General features: G+C 42.2%; 1 protein-coding gene across 4 annotated transcripts in view; it reads left to right on the top strand.

The window, feature by feature from the left end:
• XRRA1 (X-ray radiation resistance associated 1) overlaps nt 1-12,842 on the top strand; it is a gene marked incomplete at both ends in the record, with an annotated part of 58,356 nt that overhangs the window by 10,154 nt on the left and 35,360 nt on the right. For 3 of the 4 annotated variants that reach the window (XM_080709706.1, XM_080709703.1, XM_080709702.1), the window contains 4 exons: nt 1,675-1,859; nt 6,306-6,377; nt 7,572-7,644; nt 12,222-12,319. In XM_080709706.1, coding sequence (XP_080565832.1) covers nt 1,675-1,859; nt 6,306-6,377; nt 7,572-7,644; nt 12,222-12,319 — 428 coding nt within the window. The remainder of the gene's footprint in view (nt 1-1,674; nt 1,860-6,305; nt 6,378-7,571; nt 7,645-12,221; nt 12,320-12,842) is intronic. The other variant, XM_080709701.1, reaches the window with a different exon arrangement.

Raw genomic sequence — 12,842 nt, 5'->3', positions numbered from 1 at the left:
GAGAAAGATGAATCAATACAGAAATAAATACAGATGTGTACCCACATGTATTGGTAGGGATATGTCTATGAGAGCAAGGACACTTTGGTAATTAAGAACATACTTGTTGCCTAGATCTCTAGGTAACCATTTAGAATGGTTTCTAAATACCATTCTGCAATAAAGGGAGCAAGGGCTCCTCAGAGAAACAGACATTCGCAGGCCTGGGGCAGGACAAAGTACCAGGAGAGCTTAGAACATCTTGTGGTGTCAGAAAATAAGTATTCAGAAAAATGACAGGGGTCGGTTGAAGGACACAAGAGCCAACCACAAAGCTGGGACAGTCTGAGCAATGAGAGGGAAGATAGTAGGATTGGAGCCGGGTTATAAGTGTGGTGGTGCACACTTACAACCCCAGCATTCAGGAAGCTGAGACCAGAGGATCGCAGTTCACGGACAGCCTCAGCTTTTCAGTGAGGCCTTCTGCAATTTAGTGAGACCATATTTCAAAATAAAAAATAGGACAGGGGGTATAGCTCGGAGGTCAAATGCCTCTGGGTTCCATCCCCCGACCCCCCACCCCCACACACAAAAAAATAGTAGGATTGGATTGTAAGCTACAGATTAAATATTCATTAGCCTGTACTGATAGAAATAAATCTTTGAATAAACCAAACATATCTTCCATATAGTAGAATTCACTTAATATATACAGAAGGAATGAAGGAAATAGAAAATCACTATAATCATTTTTATAGGTAAGAACCATCCATGAATGTTGTATCAGTCGGGTTCTTCAGAGAAACAGGATGAGTAGGGGATAGACAGAAAGACAGCTGGATGGATATAACTAGTGGAAAAATAACTGGCCCAGGAAAGGGTGATGATCCATTTTACTGAGGGGAAAATCAAGGAAGACTTCACAGAACAGGAAATATTTGATCTTGAGTCTTCAAAAAATAGAGATAGAGATAAACATGTTAAGGAATTGGGCAAGTCATTGTACTTCTTTTATTCTAAGCCTTTTCATCTGTAAACTAGGGATAGTAAGCCAGTCATCATGGCTCACACTTGTAATTGCAGTACTTGGGAGGCTGTGACAGGATGGTCACAGGTTTGAGGATAGCCTCAGCAACTTAGCGAGGCCCTCTGCAGCTCAGTGAGACCCTGTTTCAGAATAAAAAATAAAGTCAGGTGTGGTGGTGCATACCTGTAATCTCACTACTTGGGAAGGCTGAGACAGAAGGATCACAGGTTTGAGAATGGTCTCAGCAACTTAGCAAGGCTCTCAACAACTTAGTGAGACTTTGTTTATAAATAAAAATAAAATAGAGGAGGGGATGTAGCTTGGAGATAACATTCCTTTGGGTTCAATTCCCAGCACCACAAAATAAATAAATAAATGAATAAGTCAGTCATCAGTCAGTCATTCAGATAGACTGCCCCTAGGTTTAATCTTCAGTACCACACCCATACACACAAGGGGAAGGGGGATGGTAATAATGTCCCTCACTGGGCTTGAGTGCTGGTTAATAGAGATAGATCAGTAGACACCCTCTCCAGCAGCATTACAATGTCTGGTGCATATTACGTTATCAGGAGCTATTTTTGGTCTTAGTATTATAGATAAATATCCTGTAACTGCACTCATAGTTTGGAGTTTATCCCTTCCCACTGTTCTGATCTTCCCAACAGGACGAGGACACTGGTTAGTGGCCTGGAAAGGTAACCTCAAGAAGAAGCCCAAGGGTGTGATTGAGGTGCCCACTGAAGGTCGGGAAAGCCAGAAGAAGGTTTCTTTTGAGGTTGGGGGCAAGAAAGGGTCTCGGCGAGAGAGCCAAGTGGACATTCCTGGACACATCCTGGACCGGGCTTTTCTGGTGAGAGCAAATGCATCCTGGAGTGGCTGGCAGCATTCGCTGGGAAGAGGGTGGAGAGACAAGGACATGCCCTGCCTGCCCTTGTCCTAGTTGAGAGCAAGAATTGCCCTGCTCTAGCACAGCTTCCCCAAACCCACTCCATAAAATGAAAGTGGTGTTTGCAAATTGAGTTCAGCCTGGGTCGTGAAGGACCCCAAACTTTCTTTACATGTAAACCCTTCTTTATGTCCAACTTGTAAGATAGGCATCGTATTGTCATCCATTGTTGAGGCCACAAGAAGTAGTTTACCTTGACTGAGGTCCCATAGCCACTGAATGGCTGGGCAAGGATAGAACTTTGGTCTACTGACTGTAGAGACTGTACCTTTTTTTTTTTTTTTTTTTTTTTTTTTTGGCGGGTCTGGGGATGGAACCCAGGGGCATTCTACCTCTGAGCTACACCCCCTGCCCTATTTTTTTTAATTCTTTATTTTGAAACTGGGTCTCACTGAGTTGCGGAGGCCTCACTAAGTAGCTGAGGCTGTCCGCGAACCACAATCCTCCAGTCTCAGCCTCCCAAATGCTGGGATTACAAGCGTGGGCCACCACGCCCGGCTTAGACTGTACCTTTATATTATATGAAGTAAAAAAAAAAAACAAAAAACCTTGATTGAGTTAGAGACAAAGGAGTGGTTGAGAGGGGAAGAGTCCCTTGAGAATCCCATTTGAGTACCTAAGAGGATGGAGAGATTCTTGCTCTGCTCTGCTGTGCAATGAATTCTCCAGGAGGAACATTGGGGAGGTCTTGCTCTCCCACAGCCTTTGTCACGTGGCTTTAGTGTCTGGCTAAAAGCCAGAAGGGCTTACTAGGTTTTACCTGGTACCTGGGACAGACTTTATGAAGAGAGCCGGAGTGTTTATGTTGGTGACCAGCCAGCTAACTTCACATCTGCTCTGTGCAATGCCTCAGTGGCCTTTCAAAGAAAGTCACATTTTAGAAATGAATATTAATGGTCAGTCCAATACCCTGAGAAGAACTCCCTGGCAGTTGCTTTATTCCAAGATTCTGCTTATAGTTTCCAAGAGATGGCTGCATAGGTCAGAGGTTAAAAGAACTGTGGCAGGGCGTGGTGGTGCATGCTTGTAATCCCAGTATTTGGGAGGCTGAGAAAGGAGGATCATGGTTCGTGGACAGCCTCAGCTACTTAGAAAGGCCCTTTGCCACTCAATAAATCCTTGTTTCAAAAATAAAGAATAAGCTGGGCGTGGTGGCGCATGCTTGTAATCCCAGCACTTGAGAGGCCGAGACAGGAGGATTGCTCAGGTTCGAAGCCAGCCTCAGCTACTTAGTGAGGCTCTCAGCAACTTAATGAGACCCTGTTTCAAAAAAATATACCAAAAAAAAAAAAATAGGTCTGGGAGTATAGCCTGGAGGTAGAAAGCCCTTGAGTTCCATCTCCAGTACCAAAAAATAAAAAAAAATAAATAAAGAATAAAAATAGGGCCAAGGTTGTAGCTCAGAGGTAGAATGCCCCTGGGTTCCATCCTCAGTACTACAAAAATACATGCGTACATAATACATACATACATAAAAAAGAGAACTTTGTTGGTTTCGTATCACCTCAAGAAGTCCACATTTTTTGCAGAACTTGTGGAATTTGTTTCATTATTATGTCTGCTTCTCATTGATAGTAAAGAGGACTGAAATAGCAATCCTGAGGTGGGGCAGGACTTTTCATGGTGATCTTTGCCCTCTTGTTTCCAAATACAGCTGGCCCTGCATATCAATGGGTTCTGTATCCACAGATTCAAACAACCATAGACTGAAAATATTTGAAAAAAAGTAAAAATTTTTATCTGTATTGAACATGTATAGACTTTTAAAAATCATCATTCCAGCCGGGCGTGGTGGCTCATGCTTGTAATCCCCGTGCTTAGGAGGCAGAGACAGGAGGATCACGCAGGTTCGAAGTCAGCTGCGCTGGCTTAAGAGACCCTGTTTCCAAATAAAAAATATATATGAAATAGGTCTGGGAGTGTATCCCCAAGGTAGAAGGGCTTCCAGGAACCCCAGTACCACCAAAAAAAAAAATCATCATTTCATAAACAATATAGCATATATTTACCTATTATTTATATTGTATCAGGTATTATAGGACTCTAGAGATGATTTAAATATACAGGAGGATTTTATAGGTTATATGCAAATACTATAACATTTTCTATAAGGGACTTTTCTATAAGGGGGGTCCTGGAATCAATCTCCAGGAGACACTGAGGTATGGCTGTACATATACGTTCCTAGATTTAATCTCTAACACTCCTTGTTAACCGTGTTGCCATATTGGTGGCAGGTATCATGGATGCTTTTTAAAGTAAGGAGATATCAACTGTATCTACTTAAATACTTAAATACTATTCTATTTAAATATTTCACTGGTACCTCATATTGAAGTACTGAAGTTCCTAAAGATAGCTTTTTCTAGTATTTACTATCCCATCTCTGTGTTGGTACTACCCTCTACCCGGTCACCAAGCCAGTAACCTAGGGTTATACTTTAAAACTGCCTCTCCCTCACCGTCTCCACCCCACCTTCATCAAGTCCTGGCACTTTTATGAGATAGTTGTTATCCTGTTTTCTCATCTCTACTGCTACCATCCTTAATTCAGTCACCATCATCAATTATTGGACCAGTTGAGTAGCTTCCTAACTAGTTTAAATCAATTAGGATGCTTCTATTCCACATAGAAAACAAGCTAGACGCACTGTTTAGGGTGGGCTCATTTACTGGTTTCAAAACATCTTCTGAGTCTCAGGTTCCTTCCTTCTTTCTGCTCTGCCATCTTCTGCATGTTGCCGTGTTTTCTTGGGCTTACTGCCTTCATGATATAGAAATGGCTGCAGCAACTCTGGTCAGCACATATAGAGGATGACATTCAGATGTAGAAAAGGGATGGTCATTGTCTATTTTTAGAAGTAAGAAAAGATTTCCCAAACTGGTCACCCACCTCTACTGTCAGACCTGTATCACATGTCCCAATAGTCACTGGTTAGAGAAATGAGACTTCTATGATTAGTGTTGACAGGTCAAGACTTATCCCTTGGAGTTGGGGCATAGAACATGTCCACTTGGATAAATGTGAATTACATTGATGTTTTCTAACAAGGAAGAAATAGAGAAGTGGATAGTGGTTAGTGGTTATCAGGAAGGTAATGTACAACTCTGGTACAGTGGTCTCTCCTGTCTTCCCATACTTTCTATGTGTATCAGACTTAATGATTTTTGTCAAACTATTATTGGTTCCTACCTCCTCTCCTCAAAAAATCTCTGAAAGCTTTCTGTTGATTGTAGGCTAAAGCCCATACTCCTTTACAGAGCCAACACGGGCCCACATGATCTAAGGACCTCTCCTCTAACCTAATGTTTTTATCCTCGCAAAAGCATCTCACTTCTTCCATGCCTGGGTGGCCTTCACAATCCCTGCCATTCACTCTCATAAGATAGATTCCTGTTCAGCTCTTAGGTCTCAGCTGAATTTTACTTCCTCAAGTAAATATTTTCTCATTTTCAGACTGAGGTTAGGAACTCCTATTACTGTCTTCAACAGAATTATGAATTTTCTTTTTTAAAATGCTTATCACATTTATAAATGCTTGCTTGCCGCTTGGCTTCCTATGAGATTGTAAGCTCTCTGAAGGCATGAAATGAGTCTGCCTTTTCCCCATTGTCTTCCCAATGCCTAGTTCACACATAAATTGTTCAATATGGTGCAAACAAGTACCATAATGAACAGAACAAAAGAATGAGGTTCCATTGAACATAGACACTCAAAAGCTAATATTTGCTTCTAACTTTTCAATTATGTAAAATGACATATGGTAGGCACAGCATAGAGTCTAATGGTTACAGATTTGGATTCAAACCATAGATCTACCAATTCCTAGCTAGGGGACTTTTGGCAAGACACTTTACCTCTTTTAACCCCTCTTAATCACATTAAAAAAGGGGAGATAATCCTGTTTATGTCAAAGGGTCTAGTTAGAATTAGAAGAAAGTTTGTTAGTATAGTTAGCATAGTGCATAGCCTAAAGTAGTGTTTAGTAAATATTTGGTGAATGAATGCACGAAAAATGGATAAATAAATGAATGAATGGACAAAGGAGCAAGAAAACTGGGGAATGAACCCAGGGCTATTCTACCTCTGAGCTACACCCCCAGCCCTGGGTCTCACTAAGTTGCATTACTAAATTCAACTAAAGGTAATTTCCAGCAAAATGAACCTGTGATCCTCCTGTTTCAGCCTCACAAGTACTAGAATTACAGCTGGGCATCACCACGTCTGGCTAAGCAAACAAATTATAATAAGTGTATGAGATACCCAAAAAGATAACACTTAGCAAAAATAGCTTAATTAATTACATTTTGTTGTGGCCTTGAGAGCTGACTCTGTGTCCTGTGTCCCAGCTGAAGCACCACTGTGTGAAGAAGCCATCAGACCTGTGCAGCATCAATGTGAGCGGCATGAAGTTCTCCAAGGTGAGGCCAGCCCAGATACGTAACTGGGGTGAGCCAGATCCAGGTGGTACTTAGCTGTTCTGGTCTGTCTGTGGTGCCTCCAGAATCCCTGGGGACTGGACTTATGGTCCCATGGAAGGAGAGAGGGGAGGGTCAGACAAGGGCTCATTTGAGTGGAAACAATATTCAGATATAAACTTTGCCTACAAATTTAGTATTGCTGTTGACCCATTTGATGTGAATTAAAGAAACTCACCTATGAGTCTATTTTTGGATGTATCATAGAATTTTGGTGTGATGTAATTCCCGTGTAACACTGAGTCTGATCATAAGAACCTGCAACCTGATGGGGGTATATCATTAAAGAAACTCATGTGATAGAAGACATATACAAGAATGTGTGTTGCATCATTGTTTGTAACAATGAAAATTTAGAAATAGACTAAAAAGTTATAACTTATAATATATGCAAACAGTGAAATACAACTCAGTAATTCAAATAGATAAATAAGGGATATAGGTATCGACACAAAGCTCAAAAGAGCCATATATAATATACTTATATAATACAATTACAAAACAGGAATGGAAATGATAATCAACAATCCAAGGTAGGGAGATTGGGAAGGAAAACCTGGAGGGAGGTGGTGATGGTTGTATGATATTTTTTTTCTTTAATTTCAAGCAAAAGAAGCCAAATATTTATGTTTATTAAAACTGGATAAGGAGCCGGGTGTGGTGGCGCACGCTTGTAATCCCAGCATTTGGGAGGCTGAGACAGGAGGATCATGGTTCGCGGACAGCCTCAGCTACTTAGTGAGGCCCTCTGCAACTCAGTGAGACCCTGTTTCAAAATAAAGAATAAAAAAAAAAAAAAAATAGGGCAGGAGGTGTAGCTCAGAGGTCAAATGCCCCTGGGTTCCATCCCCAGACCCACACACACACACAAAAAAAAAAATAAATAAATAAATAATAAAACTGGATAAGGGTCTTCAGAGTATGAGTCACTGTGCTTTTCTGTACATTTGAAATATTTCATAATAGAAAAAGAAAAGAAGCAGAAAAACCCTTATAGACCTTAACGCACAGCTACTCTTGTGCTAAGGATGTCTCTCTCCTTATGTCTTTGTTCCCTCTGGCTGCAGCTCTGAAGCTTCAGCAAGGCTTCCGGGCAGGGAACTAATCTTATGTTTTTTCTGAAATGCCTTTCTGCAGGCAAAGGAAAAGGACTTCAAGCATTTTCATTCTGTGATTTATATCAATGCCTCAGAAAACCTGCTGCCTCTAGGTGAGCCTTTTCTTTTAGAAAACTATCTTCTGCCTCCTGGCCAGCAGTCAGTCACTTGTGTTAAGATTTGTATGTCCATCTGTCCATCCGTGACTGGCCACTCCTCTGTTTTGCAGAATGCAGTATTCTGGTTGATGGAAGAGCACACAAGTTTCGAGTGTAGCCCCACACTGGCTCATTTCTCAGTGTTTCTGCTTCTCTCTGTAAATGGGGATAATTGCCTTCTCCCTCCCCTTGCAGGCTCAGATGATAGAGAAAGCCTTCTGAGCTGTTTAGCAGCACCACAGTGACCCCTGCTGGTCAATGCTTGACCTTTAGAAGGAAGCACGTACAGTTCCTGCCTGCTCTGATGAGCTTTTGAGAGACACAGGCTCAGACTTGGTCAGTCAGAACAGGGTACAGTCTAAGCAGCGGTAGCGAGAATCAAGAAATGCTCTGTCAGCATAGAAGTGGGACTCCAGCCCAAGCTAGGGAGTCAGATGAAACTTCCAAGAAGAGGAAGACCTAAGTTGAGACCCAGAAAACAAATAGAGGTGACTTCGAATTGGAAAGTAAGAAGGCCTTTCAGGCTGATGAAGCCGCTGTGGAATGGCAGTTGCCTGGTCAGGGAGACTGAAGAGGCTTGGTATGTTTCCAAGGAATGTATATGGGGAAGAACTGAGACAGAGAAGGTGGCAGACTCCATCATCAAGGGCTGTGAGTAACTTAGACTTAATTTAGCAGGCAAAAGAGAACTTTTAAAGACTTTTTATTTATTTATTTAGTAGTGGGGATTGAACCCAGGGACATTCTATCTCCAAGCTACACCTGTAGCACTTTTATTTTTTTATTTTGAAACAGGGCCTCACTAAGTTGCTGAGGCTGGCTTTGAACCTGTGATCCTCCTGTCTCAGCCTTTCAAGTACAGGGATTACAACTGTGCATCACCACACCTGGCTTGGAAAACTTTTAAGTAGAGCAGCTTGGTGACAGTTTTCTGGAGGGTGAACTATAAGAGCAGAAGAATGTCAAGGCCAGGAAACCTAGAGGACAAGGCCTGAGCCAGGCTGTGGCAAGAGGACCAAAGGGGACTGAGAGAGAGTGATTCGGGAGGAAGCAGAAATGACAGGACTTGCACAAGGGATACAGGAAGAGAGAGAATCAAGGGATACTCAGGTAGACACAGCACGCTGGAGGCAGGTTGGGGCACATGGGATGAGTGCAGTTTTGTTGCATTGAGTTTGAGGGGTAATTCTGTACATTTTACTTCTTTTCTCTTTTTAATATGCTTTTATTGGTGCATTATAGTTCCATATAAATCACATTGACAGTGACATACATGCACATAGCACTCAGTAGCCCCCTCTTCCCATCTTCCCCCTCCCCAATACGGAGTACTGAGATTGACATTAATATTTTCACATATGTACATGTAGTCGATAGTATTAATTCTACTAATGAACCTCACTCCTCCCCAGCCCCTTCCCTTCCCACCTCCCTAGCTCCACCGAGTTTTCTTATCCATTATCTGGAGTCTTGAGAGATATTTTTAAGGAAGTGCCTCATGAGGCCCCTGCTCTTGAGGAGACAGTGTGGGCTGTCGGGAGCGTGGACTTTACATACGAAGGACAATAGGCAAATAGAAAGATGCTCGGCATCACTAATAACCAAAACAGCTCCAGACACTGGGAAAGGGGGAAAGGACTGATGACAACCTTTGTTGGTATGGAAACAGATGCTCTTATATTCAACTGGTGGAAGTATGGTAAACTGGTATAACATCTAGGAGGCGATTTGGCAGTATCCCTCAAAATTTTAAATCATCAATTGCTTTAATTGAGTAGTTCCACTTCTGGGAATTTATTTTGTAGGAATAGTCTTGTGCAAGAAAGTTTATTGGAAACATCCTGAAATACCCACCAAAGAGTTTTTAGTAAGCTCTATTGAACATTCTGATTCACAAGCCTACTGTAGGCCACAATAGACACTAGGCTCACCTAGAAGACTCAGAGTAATTTCACTCAGTTGCCAGTTGAAGGAGTTCTTCAGTGAGTCCTTATAGCTATCTACGTAGCAATCTGCACAGCCATTCTCTGGGGCCCCCAGGTGTCACTTGAGGTGCAGGACAATGATACTCTTATTAGATACATGCAAGAGCCATCCTGGCTTAGAAACCTGAGTGCACTGAGTGTGGCTGTACATACCAGTAGTCTCAGCTACTAAGAAGTTCAGGCAGGATAATCACAAACTTGAGGCCAGCTCTGGCAACCTAGCGATACCCTGTTTCAAAATAAAAAAGGCTGGGGATGTAGCCTCTGGGCTCAATCAGAGAGAGAGAGAGAGAGAGAGAGAGAGAGAGAGAGAGAGAGAGAGAGAGAGAGAGAGAGAGAGAAGAAGAAGAAGAGAGGAGGAGGAGGAGGAGGAGGAGGAGGAGGAGGAGGAGGAGGAGGAGGAGGGAGAAAGAGGAGAAAGCGAGGAAAAAGAAGGGAGGAAAAGAAAAGCAAGCAAGGCAAGCTAGTTCATTGTGCACAGGAGCCAATATCCCTTGTAAACTCCGTAGGCAGAGCTCATAGAGTTCCCCGGAAGGACATGTCTGCTTACAGGAGTCACTGCACATGGGAAGCAGCCTAATCAGATGTTTATAATTATTTATAATCTCTTCTGGTTCAGATTCAGTTTACCAATCTGGGGCCATTTTTGTGTGTGTGGTACTCAGGGGCATTCCACCTCTACGGGATAACCCCAGCATGTGCCCCTTTTTGAGGCAAGGTCTTACTAGGTTGATGAGTCTTACTACTTGCCCAGACTGCCCTAGAACCTGTGATCCTCCTATCTCAGCCTCCCAATCACTGGGATTACAGGTGTATGTCATCAGGCCTGGGTCATTTTTTTTTTTTTTTTACTACAAGCAATATTGAATAGTAACACAGTTACCATAGCATTTTTTTCAAGTAAAAGTTGATCCACAGCCCAGTTCTCATGCAGATGGGGAAAAGTTTGATTACCTTTTATCTATGTAGCCTAAAGATTATCAATTGTGAAATGGTTAAGTAAATTAGGCTTTATCTATACTATAGAACATAATGTAACATTAGACAGATCTATATATTTTAACAGAGGATAATCTTCATGTCATACTGTTAAGGGATAAAAGCAAATCACAATACAAAAGTTTATAGTATGATTTCATTTTTGTAAAAAGAAATTTTGATTTTTCCAGTCATGGTGATACATGCCTGTAATCCCAGTACTTGGGAGGCTGATAAGAGGATAGCAGGTTCGAAGCCAGCCTCAGCAACTTAGCAAGCCTTTGTTTCTAAATTTAAAATAAATAAATAAACAAGAGCCAGATGTGGTGGTGCATGCTTGTAATCTCAGCATTCGGGAGGCTGAGACAGGAGGATCACGGTTTGTGGACACCCTCAGCTACTTAGTGAGACCCTCTGCAACTCAGTGAGACCCTGTTTCAAAATAAAGAATAAAAAATAGAGCTGGGCATGGTGGCACACACTTGTAATCCCAGCGCTTGGGAGACTGAGACAGAAGGATCGCACAGGTTCCAAGCCAGCCTCAGCTACTTAGTGAGGCTCTCAGCAACTTAGTGAGACCCTGTTTCCAAATAAAAGTAGAAAATAAGTCTGGGAGTATAGCCTGGAGGGAGAAAAGCCCCTGGGTTCCACCTCCAGTACCACACACACACACACACACACACACACACACACACACACACAAATAGGGCTGGAGGTGTAGCTTGGAGGTAGAATGCCCCTGGGTTCCATCCCCAGTATCGCAAAACTAACTAAATAAACAAACAAACAAATAACTTTGTGCTGGGGATATAGCCCAGAGGCAGAGTGCCCCTGATTTTGACGCCCAGGACAACACGCACACAGAGGATGTATTTCAATGTGCACATGAGAAAAAGTGTGGCGTCTCATACATGAAACTTTTAATAGTTATCTCTGAGTGTTAGGAACTTTTGCTTTTCTATGATGTTTGGCTTCTATAATCAAATAACACTTGTTTGGCATGTACAGTGCCCTGGGTTTGATCCCTAACACTAAAAACTACTAGTAAAAACAATAGGGATAAATTTGTAAATGGACTTGGCAGTTGGACAGACTGAGATTCAATTTTTTGTTCTTTCACTTACCAGAAATTTCATTTCTAGGAAATCACTCATCCTCTCTGAACCTACATTTCTTTAGCCATAGAATGAAAATAGTAATTCCTGGTTTTGAGGGTTTTAAGGATTTAGAGACCTTGTACATAAAGCACCTTCTGCAGTGCTTGACCTGACCCAGTAGGAACCTAGAAAGTGGTCATTATTAATATTTTTCTCAAGCTGGGCATGGTGGTGCACACCTGTATTCCCAATAGTTGGAAGAGTCAGATAGTAGGATCATGGGCTTGGGACCAGCCTCAGCAACTTAGCAAGACTCTAAGCAACCTATCAAGACCCTGTTTCAATATAAAAAATAAAAAGGTCTGGGGGTATAGCTCAGAGGTAGAATGTCCCTGGGTTCATTCCCCAGTACCACCACATAAAAAAGCCTTTTACTAGCTACAGGTTTTTTTTCTTTCTCTTCCTCATATAGACACATTTCACACGTTTCCAGCCTTAAAGGAATTGGAGCTTGCGTTTAATGGCATCAAGACAGTCTACGTGAAATATGGAGACTTTAAGTTATTAGAAGTAAGTTAGAGAAAGGAATTTGGGTGCCTCCTGCTCCCCTATAAGAAATAAATGTAATGTTCTTTACTCAGTATAACTTTGGGGAAGGGGGCTCTCTGGGCCTTTACATCTAAGCTCTTGCTTGATGGCTGGCCTCCAGGGAGGATGATGGTGATGGTGGGGTGGGAGATGATGGTAATGGCAATTAGTAGTGTTCATGGTGGTGGTAGCAGTGGTAGCAGATAGATGATACCTATGACCATGCTGTGTGATCCTGGAAGAAAAATGCCAGGGGTCATTCATCTTCAAGGGAGTCTGTAGAAAAGTGAATTTAAATGGGGGATCATAGGAGGGAGAGTTTGAGGGGAGATCTGGATCCATTGGGGGATTAAGGAGCCATGGAGATAAGTGCTAGGTGTAGCAAATTGGACCAGCTGAACTAGGAACATTCTATGCTGATGGTAAAGCCCATCCTGCCCTGAGTGAGCTGGATCAGTCACAGCGGGCTGGAATGCAGCAAGCCAAAAAAAGGAATGAAACAAAA

The sequence above is a fragment of the Muscardinus avellanarius genome (assembly GCF_963383645.1).
Source record: "Muscardinus avellanarius genome assembly, chromosome: 1".
Classification (NCBI taxonomy): Eukaryota; Metazoa; Chordata; class Mammalia; order Rodentia; family Gliridae; genus Muscardinus; species Muscardinus avellanarius.
Note: the sequence above shows the minus strand (reverse complement) of the source record. Positions and strands in the feature narration are given on the sequence as shown.